We start from the raw sequence: 18,744 nt of genomic DNA, 5'->3' as shown, positions 1-18,744 counted from the left end.
TATTGCAAACTTGAAAAATTACATTTGTAAAATAATAAATTGCTAATATTATTATATTAATCTGAATAATACAGTGACTATCATGATTCAAATGACATAGTTTCTAATGATAATCATAATTGAACAAAAGGAAAATCTGAATTTCCATCGACAGTTCCCCGTCATTGTAAATAAACATTCGTGTCTCCGTTGACCCAGTTCGTAACACAAAAATACGCAATATTCTTCGTAATTGCTGTGTTATACCAAATCATCATTTTGCATTCGTTTCCGCATCGCGACGGTTTACGTATGACGATCAGTTTTCCTGCAACATCAACTTTCAGCAATACTTTTGACTGACAACGGCTCACGCAAAGTTTTCCGAGGTTACAACTGTTATAAGCCTTCCATTCCACTAAAGATGTGCGAGATAGCTAAGCTATGCGCAAGCAAGGTTCGTAGCATTTCTAAGTGGCCAAGGACTTAGATCTTGCCCATACAAATGCTTCTATAACCCGGAACAGACTGTCCTATGGAGCCTCAGAACGAGGAGAGCTGACCTGAAATAATGGGAAATGGCTAGGAAAAATAAGAAGGAAGTTCGTAGCATTTCCAAGGTCCGTAGCTACGCGACGGATTAAGGTCAAAGGTTCGTAGCATTCGTAGCACGCAACAAAACTAAAGATAATTTCATCTCACATGGTTAAAAAGTACCACTCGTTTTAACAAACTAATAAGCACTTCGTAGAATCTAAGCTAGTTATAACAGTCACTTTAGCCTTTTGATCCATGCAAGTGACTTTTCAGGTTTCAGGGGTTTAAGGACATGCCCAGTTCTGGGTCAACACTGGGTTTGTAATTTGATCGATAGGTAATAATTTTGACTCGATTGGCGATTTGATATTAACATACTCGACGTTGACTCGTATTTTCTCGCCAAACCCAACGCCAATTTGAAATCCAAATTACCGATTATATTTTTTTCTTCCTAATATTATTTGTCACATTGGACCACATACGCTACGTCGTAACGTGCTTATGAACTCGTAGCACATCTATGGTGGAACGGTAGCCTAATTCAGAGCCGGCTTGAATCATGTAGTCACGGAAGGCTTTCATGTTTACGAAGTATGCAGCGAAGTACAAGCAAGTGGACATGAAGTTTGGCAAAATGTAACTTGACTTTTGGTTGTTATAAGCGATCACGTAAAAATCGGACTTAAAGATCTTCTAATAGGTACGAACCAATTCTAAAGTTAGTATAATGAGGTTAAAAAAATTAACGAAATGATAAACGTGCTAATGATAGAGTGGTTTACACATCATCCGTTTAGATTTATGAGGCCCTTTTTTGATGAATAAGTAGGTTTTCCATCAGAAATATTTTGTTTTCTTCTTATGTTGTATTCATCACTCATAAATAAAGTGAATTTACCCTCGCAATAAAAAAATATAGATTAGGCTTAATTTAAAATTATTTAGTTAAGTGTGTTAACGCTATTTACTTTTCATTTCGGATGTGTGACATACCTACCTATCTAAATACTTAAGTACCCACATTGAAGTCGTAAACAAACATTGAGATTTTAATGTTATAAACAATAACACAGCTGTCTAACAACAACAAAGTTTCGATGGAAACCTTGTTTATAATCCCATTAGCAACAAAGGCAGAGAACACGTAAATAGGTATGATCTCTGTATGAGTCAGAGAGAAGGACGTGCTTAGGGGAACAAAATCAATACATACAGCCTCCGGAGTGTCTGGCTATCGCCTGTCTGACGTCTTCGGCCGCAATGCGGAACCGGGAGGAAACCGTAGCTGCGGAACCACTGTTCCACGCACAACACTGATCCTTATTACCCCAACCTGACTGACACCCTCGCACTTTCATAGACAAAAGCAGGTCGCAACTTTTTTTGAGGTTAGGAAAACACCGGTAACTTCACAAGTTGAAATTAAAATGAAAACAGCGCCGCTCCGTCCAAGATGGAATGACGGGAAAATTATTCTGGAGCGGCGGACATATTGAAACTCAATACCTTCTCCAGCACGTGGTACTCTCATGTTAGTATCTAACTACATGACTTAAAAACTACGGAAAAGCGTAAATAACCAAACTTTTGGATACTTTACCGGTAAAACGGATGGAAATGATAACACCACACACTGTCACTTTTGCACGGGTATTCGAATTTCGAAAATTCAAAAAATCACTGTCGACCGGCGCGTTCGAATTCCAAATGTGGATGGAATTCGAGTGTTTTCCGTCGGTTGGTTCAGCAATGGCCGTCGCCGCGCGGGCAGGTGCGGTGTTTGAAGTGTCGGAGCGGCAGTTGGCAGTGGACTGAGGCGGGCGGCGCTTTCGTCTGCGTTCGGCTCTTTTCGGCAGACTTTAATTTTAGAATTTGGCTCTCTCCCCGGTTTTATATAGCAGTGAGTCCATCGCGTATAAAGCGTATGAGATGCGGTCGCCGTCTGTATATATATAGGAATTACGAGTTTTATTGAGTGGACTGTACATTTTTGCATTCCGCTGGGCGGATGGATGGAATTTTTGGGCGGGTGACGGTTTCTAAGACCTTTTAAAAAGACCGTGTGAAAATAATTTATGCAATCGCCTAGTTACAATCCTACATAATATTTCATTTTTACCTAACATTGGTACAACACCCACCCACCCCCATTGCAAATTGTCCTCAGGTAAAGTTTACCGGAAAATTCGACCGGAACCGGAAGTGATTGTTTCTCGATATTATGGACCAAATCTAAAGTATGGACTCTCGTAAGACACGGGCCAAAATAATTGATTGCCACTCCTCTTCTGCATTGCGCTCTTCCTGAAAAACTGACCAAGTTATAATCGGATTAATACCTTTTGAGTTAAGAGAGTAGTAAAGTTACCTACGACAGTTAAGATAATGCCTACAGACTACACATTAATATTGTAGGTGGATAGGTAACTACTTACTTAAAATTATGCTAGCTGGCATTCATGTGCCTGGCAAGCACTCGCTTGCCAGACATTCAATTTTTTGGGAATGGAGAATACAATACAAACGACAGTAACCGGTGCACAATCAAATATCGTTCTCGTGATAGTATGGATAGTTTATTTAGTATGAAAAACAAAACACCGCAAACACTGCTTATATGGAATATGATTACGATATTAAATATTCGTGCTCAGGGTACAGCACAGCAGATACATCTTTTGTTTCAAAATCATCTACTTACGAGTAGGTATCCAATCCTGTCCTGTCTTAATTATACGTAGTTTTTGCATATTGGACATTGTGCGTTCTTTACACGACTATAAGCATAGCTGGGCACCGTTAATCAAATAGTTAACTTCGTTAATCGTTAAACCGTTACTAAAAAAATTAACTTCGTTAAACGTTAAAACGTTACATTTCGGAAGATTTAACGCAAGTTAACGTTAATCGTTAATCCGTTAACACGTGATAATAAAACGAAAAAAAAATTTTGTAGGGGAGACCGGGGCTGAAAGTGCCGCGCCGGGGGTAAATTGTTCCGATGCAAAATATCTCGACAACAGAAAGAATTAGATATGTGATCGTATTATGTCGCATGTGGCCAACTGTTAGGCATTATACGAAATAATACGATCACATATCTAATTATTTCTGTTGTCGAGATATTTTGCATCGGAACAATTTACCCCCGGCACTTTCAGCCCCGGTCTCCCCTATGCAAGGTTCAAATAATTTCGAAAGCTTGTAGCGCAAACATAAAAGAGGAATAAATTCCATGCGCGATACAAGCTTTCGAAATTATTTGAACCTTGCATACCTAAGTACAATTATTTTTTTCGTTTTAGTACAACAGTAAGTATTTCAGAATAAGTAATAGGTAGCTTGTTTAAAAAAATGATTTTTTTTATAATTTTATTATACACTTTTTAGTTGTATCTCAATCTCAGAGCCTTGGTACAATTACAATACAATTTAGCACCAAAGTGCTCGAAAAGACAAATCCAACAAACCCAAACTCGATAAGTTTCCACCGTTTCGTTTAGGAATTCCTATGGCCACCTCCTGACTCCATCATCAGGACCCTGGACATCGTCTAGTACTAAAGTGCTCAAAAATACAAATCCAACGAACCCAAATTCGATGCGATTCCGCCGTTTCATTTAGGAGTTTCTATGGCCACCTCCTGACTTCGCTGGTCTGATGATAGACCAGCTCAATAACATTGCATTGTCATCGTACTTACATAAGTATACCTTTCAGCTCAATCGGTTGAGGAGAACCGGTCTTAAATTCAGTTGTAAATAAATAAATAAAATGCATTTTTTATATCGTTGCGTTGGTGATCTGGTTACAAAAACTGTTGTTTTGCGTTCTGGAAGTTCTGGAAGCCCGAACGTACTTGTCAGAACGCGTTTTTCAGCGTGTTGGCTGTATCTTTTTGGTAAATAGTAGGTACTGGATTAACGATTAACGGACTTAGGATAATTTAACGGAAGTTAACGAGTCCGTTAACATTTTTTAAAGTTAACTTAAAAGTTAATCCGTTAATAGAAATGTTAACTTCGTTAATTAACGATTAACGGATTAACGAGTTAATGCCCAGCTATGACTATAAGGTATGTGTTTTAAAACAACGCATAAAGCTCGATTCAAGCTTAAAAAAACATATAATTAGTTGAATTTATGGTTTAATTTCAGTACTTAATTAAATCCATATGAGACTTAATTGATTACGTTACAGTAATACCTACAAACATAGTCATAGTCATAAATGTTTACCTATTGTTTATTGCATCATGTTGGTACATTTGGATCTTAAATAATAATACGAGTACAGTCCCGAAACATGGCCCTGTAAGGGCATCGATCCCTGAAACACGGACTTTAGTTAGATTAAAGAAAGACACAAAACTCTAGATTACTTTTATACCCATAAAGTACTATAGTATAATTTTCCATTCGATTGAGGTCACCTTCAGTATTTAGAAGTATGTAAAACTCAGTAAAAACTCAGTAAAACTCATTTATTTCTGTAAGTAGGCTTTAAAAAAGCACTTTTACACGTCCCAGTATTAACCCTACCACTGCTTCAGGACAATAAATGGGCCAGTGCTGAGAAGAAGCAGCGCAAGAAACTCAGACACTATTGTCAGCCTCTTTTTCAAAGGTTTACAGGTTTTCAAAATACATAGTTATAAATATTTATGCGAGCTAGGCAGTTACGCATCCCAAACATTTTTATGACCGAGCACCATGTTAAAATATGCAAAAATATTCAAAATGCTAGGTGAACGCGTTCTAATAAATAATGATAAGTATTTTATGTGTCTGAAACTTCCACAAACAAACAAAAAAGTCCAACAAGTATTTTATTTTGAGAAATGTATTCTTGGAGCGTGTTTAGCGTAATCGAATGGAGTGGGCCGCCGATCAAAAAAGCTAGTTTATTGCTAAACTTTAGCCCGCGACTTGCCCGTGTGGATGGATTTCGTTCTATCACAGAAAGTATTTACATAGTAATCATCAAATAATAGTTTTATCTTAATTTTTAAAGTAAACCGCCTCAGTGATCTAGTGGTAAGACCACGCCTGACTCATTGTCAGACCCAGAGGACCCGTGTTCGATTCCCAATTTGTGTCCCAATGCATCAAAATGTTCTACTTAGTTTGGTGGATGGTGTAGGCCCTACACTGTAGGGCTTGGTGTAAGTCCACCTGGCTATTAGTGGCTATCCCTTCATCGTAGGTACCCTACCTAATTCTGATACCATAACAACAATGTTAACAGCATTGTTGTAACTCGGCAGATGAAAGGCTCTGTGGTTGAGGATTCCTTCCGGGTGATGCTCGCGTTCACCTTCGTTATCATAACTTTCCATCAGGTGAGATGCAGGCTATATAAGAAAACTATAATTCTAGAGATTCATCATCATCATCATCACCTCAGCCATAGGACGTCCACTGCTGAACATAGGCCTCCCCCAATGCTTTCCATGTTACCCGGTTGGTAGCGGCCCGCGTCCAGCGCTTTCCAGCTATTCTAGAGATTAGTTACTAACGTTTTACTTTACCTATTAAGAGAAAATAAAATGTGCTTATATGTATAAGGGCACATAATAGGTAGGTTGAAGTACGTTACATTATTATTCAATGGCAAGATGAAATCTCCACCTTTATGGGACCACAGTTGCTGAAAGAGAGCACTGCTTAGCCCGCGATAAAAGATCACGTCATAGAGAGCACCGCTTAGCCCGCGATAAAAGATCACGTCGTAATCTTCCATCAAAACTTAAATCCATAAAAAAGAACTGAATAAACCGCAGAAATAATAAAACAAGAGACAAGCTTGAATTCAAAAGGATTAGACTAGCAATAAAACTTGCAGAAGTTAACTTCCGCAAGCTGTCACCACTGTGCAAATCTTACAGATGTTAGCTTGCCACAACTATTTACACAATGGTAAACAGCTTGCAGAAGTCAACTTCTAACTAAACCTCGCTTAACATGTCGAAACTTATTTAATCGACTTGGCTTAATATACTAACGCCCTATGCTCAAAAAAAATATATAAAAAAACCAGTTAACTGTCAATGTCAGCTGCTTGTCATTTGATTGTCATGCAATGAGCTGTCAAAGCACACAAAACAAACAGCGAATCCAATTTATTATTTTGTTGATATTTATCTAGCCAATATTGTTATAGAATAGACTATTTTTAGACCAACAAACACACTTACGCCCTGCTATTATGCCCTTTTAGTATATCGCGTTGGAATTTGTTATAAATTTGAGTTTTGGTGCTATCCAATCGGTATACGATGTTCAATCCAGACATAAATGACTACCAGCTGACTTCCATCATAACCGAGTGCAGTGGAGGAGTGGCAGTGGTGTACTCTGCCCTGTACAAGCCCAGCAACCAAAATGTGGCCCTCAAGAGGTACTTCGTTGATAAAACAAAGGAGAACGCAGCTTTGATACAGGTAACAGGATGTTTGCTTTACTTCATCATTAGCATTAAAAATAAGTTTGACTCACTGCTCTGTTTACAATAGTTTTGCTTTGATTTTACTTGGTCTTGTCCAATAGCACACAAATCACCAGAATTGATTTTGACATAACATGAAAGGCATGACTTTACCTTGAACAAAAAATGACAAATACCTACCTACCAAAGAAATGTATTTTTCTTAAAAACTTTTTGTCGATTTTTTTCAGATTAGTTTTTTGAATAAAAATTGTGAAAGTTTAATTTTTATAAGTACCTGCCTACCTACCTACTTAAGATTTCTTGTTTTATTTTCAGCAAGACATATTGACAAGAAAAGAACTTCAGCATCAGAACATACTGCCGTACTTGACATCCTTTGTGCACGGCCGTGAGCTCTACGTCGTGTCTCCTCTCATGACATTCGGGTCCTGCCGAGACATACTTGACCGGTACTTCCCCGAAGGCTTGCCGGAGCTGGCTTGTGCTCTAATCCTGAGAGATGTGCTTCAGGCACTGCAGTACTTGCATAAACAACTCTATATTCACAGGTGAGAACTTATATTGTCTAGACTGACTTGTTCCTTTTGAAATGAGTTCCCCTATTTTAAGGATTAGCAACCTTTTGAATGAAACTAAAGAGTAATATTTCCAAAATTTGCTAGTATTTAAAAATTTTGTCATGTGTAATGGTATGGAAACCTTTATTATGTCCAGTTTTGTAATACTTTATTGTGTGACACATTGAAAGCTAAAGTTGCTACCTTCAACATTGTGGGTTACACAAACAATATTTTATCCTGATTGGGGTCCTGTTGCCCATTCCATGGTCATAATCCCATGACTTTCTAAGATTCTACTGTTGTAATATGTTTCAAAATTTGTAGGGGGCCAATCTAAAAAAATAACATTTCCTCTGTAGCCCAGGGACCCCGTATCATTGATATGGTGGTTGAGCTACGCGCCTGGTGTACTTATAGTTGTAAGCCGGTCGTATGTTCCAGGAGCGTGCGCGCCAGCCACGTGCTAATCGGCGCTGATGGTTGCGCGCGGCTGTCAGGGCTGCGCAGCGCCGCCAGCCTGATGGCGCGCGGCCGCCGCACGCGCCGCCTGCACCAGCTGCCGCCGCCGGATCATGCCAATGCTAACCTTATGTGGCTCAGCCCTGAGCTGTTAGAACAGGTAACTTGTAGTAGAAGTCCACAGTTGAGCAAAAATGATCTTGCAAGACTTGCAATACGAATCGTTTTCTGACAACGGCGGCAGTCGCGACTGCAGCGCGGTCAGCCTGGTGGCGCCGCCAGGTCATGCCAATGCTAATCTTATGTGTAAATGCCCCTTAAAGACTTGGTCCTGACAGCACACAATCTCGCATTGAGCACAAATGCTCCTTAATACTTCAACCATTCCAATACATTTAATCCAAGAGCACCTGAATACAAAAACAACATTTATTGTGTGGTACATGAGGAATTCCGGCATGATATTCCAGCTGTTGCTACAATGTGATCACATAAGTGACAATTTGGGGGTAATAAAAGATCTTAAAGACTGCCCTTAGGGCAGTGCCCTAATCGTCATCGCGCACGCCACCAATCTGCTTCTCAACTGCCGAAACGTCAAACCGTAAGTACTTAACGTTCTACATTACATAATTAAAATGAATCTTCCTTCCCCAGAACCTGAAAGGCTACGATGAGCGCTCAGACATCTACTCGGTGGGCGTGGTGTGTTGCGAGCTGGGCAACGGAGCGGTGCCGTTTGCGGAGGTGCCTACCACTCTGATGTTCACGGAGAAAGTGCGCGGCAGCCGTCCGCAGCTGTTGGACTGTTCCACCTTCCCGGAGCCGTGTCTGGATGACGCCGAGATGAAGAGTAAGGATTCATCATCATCATTATTCATTACAGTCACAGGACGTCCAATGCTGCACATAGACCTTCCCTTAAAATTTTCAGATTATCTAGTTGGTAGCAGCCTGCATCCAGCGTCTTCCTGCAACCATATGAACCATCTGTGCACCTTGTCGTCTTTGGGCGTCTCACGCTACCGGCATGTGGCCTCCATTCCAAAACCTTGTTGCTCCATCGGCTGTCAGTTCTTCGCCTTGCCCATCCTTCTGGCTATGAGCCGTCCGCAGCTGCTCGACTGTTCCACCTTCCCGGAGCCGTGTCTGGATGATGCCGAGATGAAAAGTAAGGACGCACTACTCAAAAGACTTTCCATCATCATCATCATATCAGCCAAAGAAAGTCCACTGCTGCACATAGACCTGCATCCAAGGTCTTCCTGCAACCTTTATAAAGTCTTCTCTCTACCTTGTGGGTGGACGTCACACGTTGCGCTTGCAGGTACTTGGCTAAATCTAGATCCCTGCTGCTTCTTCGGCCGTCAGTTCTTCGTGCTATATGCCCTAGCCATTATCACTTCAACTTCTCCATCGTTCTGGCTATGAGCTACAGGACATCCACTGCTGCACATAGGCCACTCCCAATGATTTCCAGATTAGCTGGTTGGCAGCAGCCTGCATCCAACGTCTTCCTGCAACCTTTATGTCTTCTCTCTACCTTGTGGGTGGACATCACACGTCGCGCTTGCAGGTACTTGGCCAATTCTAGATCCCTGCTGCTTTTTCGACCGTCAGTTCTACGTGCTATGTGCCCTAGCTTGTTAATCCTTCTGGCGATGAGCTAGTCAAAGGTACGGTGCCGTTCGCGGAGGTGCCTACCACTCTGATGTTCACGGAGAAAGTGCGCGGCAGCCGTCCGCAACTCCTGGACTGTTCCACCTTCCCGGAGCCGTGCTTGGACGACGCTGAGATGAAGAGTAAGGACTCATCATCATCATTATAGATTAGCCGGTTGGTAGCAGCCTGCATCCAGCGTTTTCCTGCAACTATCTGTCGATCTTGTCGTCTTTGGACGTCTCACGCTACCGGTATGTGGCCTCCATTCCAAAACCTTGCTGCTCCATCGGCTGTCAGTTCTTCGCCTTGCCCATCCTTCTGGCTATGAGCCGTCCGCAGCTGCTCGACTGTTCCACCTTCCCGGAGTCTTGCTTGGACGACGCTGAGATGAAGAGTAAGGTCGCACTACTTAAAAGACTTTCCATCATCATCATCATATCAGCCAAAGAAAGTCCACTGCTGCACATAGACCTACATCCAACGTCTTCCTGCAACCTTTATGTCTTCTCTCTACCTTGTGGGTGGACGTCACACGTTGCGCTTGCAGGTACTTGACTAAATCTAGATCCCTGCTGCTTCTTCGGCCGTCAGTTCTTCGTGCTATATGCCCTATCCATTATCACTTCAACTTCTCCATCGTTCTGGCTATGAGCTACAGGACATCCACTGCTGCACATAGGCCTCTCCCAATGATTTCCAGATTAGCTGGTTGGCAGCAGCCTGCATCCAACGTCTTCCTGCAACCTTTATGTCTTCTCTCTACCTGGTGGGTGGACATTACACGTCGCGCTTGCAGGTACTTGGCCAATTCTAGATCCCTGCTGGTTCTTCGGCCGTCAGTTCTACGTGCTATGTGCCCTAGTTTGCTAATCCTTCTGGCTATGAGCTAGTCAAAGGTACGGTACCGTTCGCGGAGGTGCCTACCACTCTGATGTTCACGGAGAAGGTGCGCGGCAGCCGTCCGCAGCTGCTGGACTGTTCCACCTTCCCGGAGCCGTGTCTGGACGACGCTGAGATGAAGAGTAAGGACTCATCATCATCATTATTCATTACAGTCACAGGACGTCCACTGCTGCACATAGGCCTCTCCCAAAGATTTCCAGATTAGCCGGTTGGTAGCAGCCTGCATCCAGCGTCCATCTTATCGTCTTTGGACGTCTCACGCTGCCGCCATGTGGCCTCCATTCCAGAACTTGCTGCTCCATCGGCCGTCAGTACTACGTGCTATGTGCCCTAGCCATTGCTACTTTAGCTTGCCCATCCTTCTGGCTCTGAGCTGGTTAACGGCGCGGTGCCGTTCGCGGAGGTGCCTACCACTCTGATGTTCACGGAGAAGGTGCGCGGCAGCCGTCCTCAACTCCTGGACTGTTCCACCTTCCCGGAGCCATGTCTGGACGACGCCGAGATGAAGAGTAAGGACGCACTACTTAAGACTTTCCATCATCATCATCATATCAGCCAAAGAAAGTCCACTGCTGCACTTAGACCTACATCCAACGTCTTCCTGCAACCTTTATGTCTTCTTTCTACCTTGTGGGTGGACGTCACACATTGCGCTTGCCAGTACTTGGCCAATTCTAGATCCCTGCTGCTTTTTCAACCGTCAGTTCTACGTGCTATGTGCCCTAGCTTGCTAATTCTTATGGCTATGAGCTGGGCAACGGCGCGGTGCCATTCTAGGAGGTTCCCACGACGCTCATGTTCACGGAGAAGGTGCGCGGCAGCCGTCCGCAGCTGTTGGACTGTTCCACCTTCCCGGAGCCATGTCTGGATGATGCCGAGATGAAGAGTAAGGACTACTGCTTTGCCTGGCCCATTCCCATTTTATTTGGGGTCGGCCCTCCTCGTCATGCGTCTCCAGGCGGCTCGGTTCTGGGTTGTCTTACCGTTAACTTGGATTTCTCATCATCATCATATCAGCCACAGGACGTCCACTGCTGCACATGGACCTCTCCCCTATGATTTTCAGATTAGTTGGTAGCAGCCTGCATCCAACGTCTTCCTGCAACCTTTATAAAGTCTTCTCTCTACCATGTGCCCTAGCCATTGCCACTTCAGCTTGTCCATCCTTCTAGCTATGAGCTGGAAAACGGCGCGGTGCCGATCGCGGAGGTGCCCACGACGCTCATGTTCACGGAGAAGGTGCGCGGCAGCGTCTTCCTGCAACCTTTATAAAATCAGCTGTTATCTTGTTTTGTGAACGTAGACGCTGCATTTACCAGTACGTGGCTAATTCCTGATCCTTGTGCCATCGGCCGTCAGTTTTAGTGTTGTGTCCTGCCCATTGTCACTTCAGCTTGCTAATGAGGCGAGCTATGACTAACTTTTATTACAACTGGTATTCCGCAGTAGATTGTTGTAATAAGGTGCGGATCCATTCCATTATATTGGTCAAGATGGGCATGCCCACATGATTACCTCGTACTTGTGACGTCACACTCACGGTCCATTAAGATGAAAAGTTCGTCTTCGAACAAAGGCCTCCTCTTAAACCTTCCACCGACTTTTATTCGCAGCCACATTCACATCCAGTTTATTCCAGCTTGTTGCCAGATGTCATCTGTCCATCTTTTAGGCGGTCTTCCTCTGCCATTGAATCGATTTCCAAGTGGCTGTAACCTCACCCTTTGTTTAGCACTGGTTGTAGCGCATTCTGGGAGTGGGTAGTCAATGCGAAAAAACGCTCAACGGTTGGAATGTGCAGGTGTCAAAATGTCCATACGGACCGGTTGTTAGTGTGGCAGAAAGTATGAACGTCAAAAAGTCCCAGTGCCAAAATGTACATTGTTACCATGGTTACAATGGTTTAGTGACAAATGGTACACATCACAAAATACAAGTACAACAAAAGGTGTGATAGATAAAATGATCAACTGATATATTGTGCTCATGAATAAATTAATAAAATTAAATGTCAAAATGTTCAATGTTCTTGTAGTCTAGTCAATAAAGTTTTTTTGGACATTTTTACCTTGATGCATTTAAACACGTGTTCACGTTAGCTATTATACAATAAGACGCTTGTTCAAATAAACCCGAAGACATTTTAACTTCAGATCATTTTAACCATTGCTCATTTCGACGTTCATACTTTTTGCCACACTAACAGCCGGTCCGTATGGACATTTTGACACCTGCACATTCCAACCGTTGAGCGTTTTTTCGCATTGACTACCCAGTCCCAGAATGTTGTAGCGTGATAATGTGTCGCAGGCATGTACAACACGGACAGCGGCGTGGGCGACAGCGCGGACGGCGTGTCGCGGCTGCGGCAGGCCTACGCCGCTCGCAAACTCAGCGATTCATTCCACCACCTCAGCGAGCTGGCGCTGCAGAGGTACACCGCCAATACTTTCAAGAACACTTTCTTACCCGAGTTAAACCCGGCCTCTTCAAGGCGAAAGTGAATAAGCTTACACGGCAGGTATGTTCCATCCTAGATATCTCACCTAACAGGTGTGGGTGACCTGGTTTGTGCTGCATAAAAAAATGTTTATAAAATACTTCAACTCCCTCTTGATGTATGCTGCCCAAATTAAAAGAAATTATTTTTTATTTTGATTTTAGTAGCTTCGAAGTCACGTACGTGTCAAGTGAACCCTGTCAGTTTATACGTACGTGACTTCGGTATGCAACCTATGGATTATTAGGGGCTTGGCCAGCTGGTAGCGGTTTGCAATTCTGCATCCAGCTACCTTATTAAGGCGTCGGTCCACTTAGTGGGTGAACGTCCCACAGTACATTGTCCGGTACGCGGCCTCCAGAACCTTGCTGCCTCAACGGCCGTCAGTTCCCATGCCCTGCCCATTGCCACTTCAGCTTGCTTCCTTGGGATATTATGTCATCGACTTTAGTTCGTTTACGGATCATTTCATTTCTGATTCGATTTCGTAAAGAAACAATGAGAACTTGATTTTTTTAATGCATAACAAGACAGGTTTTTGACCACAATCGCACCTGATATTAAGTGGGATGCAGTCTAGAAGGGTGCATATCTGCCCTGTAAGTGCCTATTCACTCTCGCCTTGAAAAGGCCCGGATTATAGTCTTCGGGAAAGGCAGGCAGCGAATTGCAGCGAAAAGCGATTGGATGGGGAGTTGTTACATGTGTTGTTATGCGACAGGGACCCTGAGAAACGGCCGTCAGCGACACAGCTACTGGCACACGCGTTCTTCCGGCAGATCCGCCGCAGCGACTACCTGCCCGGCCTGCTGGGCCGCGTCAAGCCCATCAAGCCCGACCCCAGTGAGTGCCCATGTTTGAACAAAACTACGCCTGTACCTTAACTGCCTCTGTGATCTAGACCACCTGATTCAGACGCAGTGGTTGTGATCTATACGACCTGATTAAGAACCAGTAGTTCATGAAGCCCGACCCCAGTGAGTACTCACGTTATAACAAAATTACGTCTAATTAGTCTAGCTAGACCACCTGATTCAGCCCCAGTGGCCACAATTCAACTAAGACGTTCACAACTGGACAACAGGTTCTTTTCCGTCAGGATATGAGTTGCATATGGAGCGAATTGTAAAAAAGATCCGTACCAAAGAGTGAATGACTCTTGATTCTATTCTAGCCGATGGGGACGAATTATGTGGCTATCACCACAAGATGGGTGGAGCCTGCCCTCTAAAACCCGACATTCTCCTCCAATGAAACGGAACCGCTCTGGACAAAGGCCTCCCCTAAGGATTTCCACAACGACCGGTCCTGCGTTTCCCGCGACCTTCACTAGATCATCGATCCACCGAGTGGGAGGCCCGCTTGGACGAATAAACCACTGGACAGGAAACCTACAAGATTTCTAAGGAAACACGATCAACCACTTTTTGCGGGGGGAGAGGTTTGACAATTGTCAAATAATGACATTTAGTGCTGGGAAAAGATCGTAAATTTTTATCGATAGTTATGTACATGAATGAATGAATGAACCTAACGAGATAAATGAATTATGGATTGATTTATTATTGAAAGTTTCTTTAATTAAAAGACTATAATTAATTATTGTATCGTGTTTATTATAGTGCCATTGGTAAATCATAGGTACAAATAATATTACAAATTATTCATATAGGTAGGTAACTAGGTGAAATATTTTTTTGCTGTGTTATCATTATAAAATTCGTAAAGCAATAAACAAGTAATATTCTGTTACGATCGACTGCTAACTAGCTTTTGGTCTCAACAAATGTTATAATCTGTCTCACGTCACGGACAAAAGTTTGATCAATAGCCTATTTCTATACATTTCATGAAACACAATTTGATAACATTATGACAATGTATTGCTTTGTAGCGCTTGCAGTACGGATGCACTATCTGATATTATTTAATTCTTATCTAATGTTGTTGATATTCTTATGTTTAGGTCATTCGAGAAGACCTCCCAGTACTTATTTCGGTTTTGAAGACGTCGGTATATCCTAACTTCATTGATTCCAGAGCAATTTCGCGTTTCCGCTGTAAGCTGGATATTATCTTTGGTCGAAGATGTGTACACAGGGTACCTATCCTGTTGATGAGGGGTATTTCTTTTAGGGTTTTGTGCAGAATCGCGGAATATCCTGTCTCCTTGTTTTGCTTTCATAGATCGTTTCCTGTAAGTCTTAGAGTGGGTGCTTGTGCTTCCTCCTGAATAATGAGGTCTAAATGTCTGAGATTCAGAAAGAAGTCAAGTACTTATTTCGGTTTTGAAGACGTCGGTATATCCTAACTTCATTGATTCCAGAGCAATTTCGCGTTTCCGCTGTAAGCTGGATATTATCTTTGGTCGAAGATGTGTACACAGGGTACCTATCCTGTTGATGAGGGGTATTTCTTTTAGAGTTTTGTGCAGAATCGCGGAATATCCTGTCTCCTTGTTTTGATTTCATAGATCGTTTCCTGTAAGTCTTAGAGTGGGTGCTTGTGCTTCCTCCTGAATAATGAGGTCTAAATGTCTGAGATTCAGAAAGAAGTCAAGTACTTATTTCGGTTTTGAAGACGTCGGTATATCCTAACTTCATTGATTCCAGAGCAATTTCGCGTTTCCGCTGTAAGCTGGATATTATCTTTGGTCGAAGATGTGTACACAGGGTACCTATCCTGTTGATGAGGGGTATTTCTTTTAGGGTTTTGTGCAGAATCGCGGAATATCCTGTCTCCTTGTTTTGCTTTCATAGATCGTTTCCTTTAAGTCTTAGAGTGGGTGCTTGTGCTTCCTCCTGAATAATGAGGTCTAAATGTCTGAGATTCAGAAAGAAGTCAAGTGATGCCGATAGAGTGGTTCTCATACAACCCATGGCCGCTATGTTTGCTAGGCACTATGCATGTTGTCGATATGACTCGCCCAGTTCAATTTGTTGTCAAGGGAGATGCTCAGATATTTCACCTGTGTTGGTTTTGTTTTGAAAAGTTCAGTGGCCTAATTCACTTATCTTGACAGTCAAGATCTCTGATGTTCAGAAGTCGTCCCATTGAAAAACAGTTGATGACAGGATGGACCAAATCAAGTTCCAACCACCCCGGTATTTCACTAAACGTGAGGGATGACACAGATCTAAAAGGTTCCACCTCGGTATTGCATACCGAAAATAAAACCTGTTAATAAAATAATATGTAATCGTAGTCATTTGGCGTATTTTTGTGATGATATTATTAATATTTAGATGCAATGAAAAGTTTAAATTGTATGTTCCATCTGTGTGGATCTCATCATCTTTTGTTTCATGTGACTAAAATAAAGCCAAAAAATCAATCAACATCAAAAATATTTTATTCAAATTTGACCAGTATTTTGATGTACAACATAATTATTTCAAAAAAGGTGTAATTATTACTTACATTTACTGGTGTGCTTATTTTGTGTGTTCCATCTATGTCGATCTCATCATCTTTTGTTTCATGTGACTAAAATTATCAAAACAAACAAATATATCAAAATCATAAATATTTTATTCAAATTTGACCAGTGTTTTGGCACTTATGAATGTCAAAGATAATTTAAAAAAAACCGACCAAGTGCGTGTCGGGCGGGGGCCACGCGTAATGTAGGGTTCCGTAGTTGTTGTCCGTCGTTAACACAATATATTTTAGAAGCAAGCAATTACTTCATTTAAAGTAACTTTTGTATTTTCTTCTAAGGAATTTTTATTAATTAAGTACATACATGAGTCAAATGACTATTACTCCTAAACTAACTGATGTATCTTAACCGTTATAGTTTTCCTTGGAAGTTCATAAAATAAATTATTATTATGAATTTTCCCAGATTTTTCAAGCTATCGGTTTAGTTTTTAGAGGGGACTCAAAAAATTGGCATTTTAAACTTTAATAATTTGCAAACAGATCTCTAAATGGAAAAATAGCCTTAGAAACCCCTAAGCAATTTTAAAAGACCTGTCCAACGATATCCCACACGATGAGGTAGAAGATAAAAAAAATTCACCCCCTCTTTACATGTAGGTACCTACCCCTAGATGTAAAGCAACTAGCTACCGTAATATTTTTTTTTTCAAATTTTATCTTACTGTTTTATCGGCGTGATTAATATACATACCTCCATAAAATTACAGCTCTCTAGTGCCAATAGTTTCCAAGCAAAACCTCGGACAGACAGACATAGCAAAACTATAAGGGTTCCTTGTCAGGACTACGGAACCCTAAAAAAGGTAGCCCTTTAGGGCACTTTATATGTCTCCTTATCTTTTGAGCCCTACCAGTTACACAATTTGAACCATAAATGTTTTGTGTCTACTGATATTTTGGTGAATTAGTTGACTTTTAAGATAAAATATCTAATAAAATTTGATGATGATTGTACTTACAAATTTAGGCAAATTCAATGTAGGTAAAGAATCTTTGTGCAGTTTTCTCTGTTTCGTAGAATTGGCATTGTAGCATTCTTCCGCAAAATGAATGCTACAAATGCAGTGGTTTTTAGTTGGAATCCACGTATTTTGTCTTCTGACTGCCTCTATCCACTTTCTCCTTCTTTTTGGATCCACTGGAAATCTTAAATTAATTTGAATAATTTCAGTTTCAGTTTGTTTGGTATATCGATAAACTTATCGACATTTTTCAAGCCCTTTACGTCATAAAAAATAGATGTGAATGAATGAATGAAACCTATAATCCAACCAAATTAAATATGCTACATGTTTTAAGCATTTACATGTACAATGAGTACTTTTTAAAATGACGTAATCATATTTTGTTTACATATCAAATTTTATTTATTTTACGAAAAAATAGCTACTATAATAGATTTAAAATGTACTTACGCGTGATAAGAAACATTTCTTGTGTGACCGGAATAATTTTTGCAATAAAGTACGGCGCATTTACCCATTTTTCGTGATATTTTTACTCTTCGAGAGCTCGCGTCATACTGACAAAGTGACAACCTGACAACATTTACCATGGCTAATTTAGCCTTGGTAAGTGCTAGCGGGGTAAAGACGAAAACGTCACTCGTTACGCGTCCAGTGGTTTATTCGTCCAAGGAGGCCCGCCTACAATACCTCTAATGTGACGTACTGAAGTTGCCCCGCCCCCTGCCCGTTTAGCAATTCTGCAGGCTATGTCAGTTACATAGGTCGTCATTGTTATTGAAATAAAAAAGATAAATGTTTTTGGAAATACATCTCTCATGCATAAAAGACATAACAAACTTGCTTCCATAAGGCTGTATTTTCTTTATTCCAGACGACATATCAGCGCTGCTCCTTCAACAGAAGATGTCTGAAATGGAGATTGAGAAGACGACCGAATGGGACTTCTGATGGAGAACTACACCAGAGGTATGTCTCGATGTTTACAGTGTTCCTTTGTTCTTGTAACCTTGTCGTAACTGCAAAGTTACATAAGGGAGATTTTAAGGCCTCTCGGGGCTGTGTTCTACCTCAAAACAATTAAATAATTATAAATGTACCAATGTGCCTCTAATAAATTGTCAATGTATAATAAAGATGAACTACACTGAACCCGTGACATTGACAGGGGGCGCCATCGTCAATACCGGATCTCTGGTTCCGATTTGTGCCACGTTGGAAACCATTATAGTTGAACGATGGTGGCGCCCCCCTGTCAATGTCATAGGTTCAGTGTAATTC

General features: G+C 41.6%; 2 protein-coding genes and 1 long non-coding RNA gene across 3 annotated transcripts in view; 1 reads left to right on the top strand and 2 right to left on the bottom strand.

Annotated features, from left to right (window-relative positions):
* Window positions 1-2,315, bottom strand: part of LOC135072717 (muscle-specific protein 300 kDa-like) — a 101,602-nt gene extending 99,287 nt beyond the window's left edge. The window contains exon 1 of the mRNA XM_063966745.1: window positions 2,120-2,315. The gene's annotated coding sequence lies outside the window, so the exon portion shown is untranslated. The remainder of the gene's footprint in view (window positions 1-2,119) is intronic.
* A 4,290-nt stretch (window positions 2,316-6,605) lies between these two features.
* On the top strand, window positions 6,606-18,611 carry LOC135072996 (STE20-related kinase adapter protein alpha). The gene is made up of 7 exons (XM_063966995.1): window positions 6,606-6,962; window positions 7,286-7,518; window positions 7,972-8,149; window positions 8,647-8,842; window positions 12,865-12,988; window positions 13,776-13,897; window positions 18,338-18,611. The coding sequence occupies exons 1-7, from the start codon at window positions 6,798-6,800 to the stop codon at window positions 18,412-18,414; spliced, it is 1,095 nt and encodes a 364-aa protein (XP_063823065.1). The 5' UTR covers window positions 6,606-6,797; the 3' UTR covers window positions 18,415-18,611.
* Window positions 15,513-18,130, bottom strand: LOC135072714 (uncharacterized). Its single transcript, XR_010257482.1, has 3 exons — window positions 17,914-18,130; window positions 17,458-17,644; window positions 15,513-16,231 (listed from the first exon to the last, which is right to left on the bottom strand). It is a non-coding gene; the product is annotated as an uncharacterized LOC135072714 (long non-coding RNA).
* Window positions 18,612-18,744: the final 133 nt, after the last annotated feature.

This window comes from Ostrinia nubilalis, chromosome 6 (assembly GCF_963855985.1).
Source record: "Ostrinia nubilalis chromosome 6, ilOstNubi1.1, whole genome shotgun sequence".
NCBI classification, from domain to species: Eukaryota; Metazoa; Arthropoda; class Insecta; order Lepidoptera; family Crambidae; genus Ostrinia; species Ostrinia nubilalis.
Note: the sequence above shows the minus strand (reverse complement) of the source record. Positions and strands in the feature narration are given on the sequence as shown.

Coding starts and splice junctions, on each gene's coding strand:
- LOC135072996 (XM_063966995.1), top strand. CDS start 6,798: ATGTTCAATCCAGACATAAATGACTACCAGCTGACTTCCATCATAACC. Junction 6,963..7,285: donor AGAACGCAGCTTTGATACAG/GTAACAGGATGT, acceptor TTTTATTTTCAG/CAAGACATATTGACAAGAAA. Junction 12,989..13,775: donor AGCGAGCTGGCGCTGCAGAG/GTACACCGCCAA, acceptor GTTATGCGACAG/GGACCCTGAGAAACGGCCGT.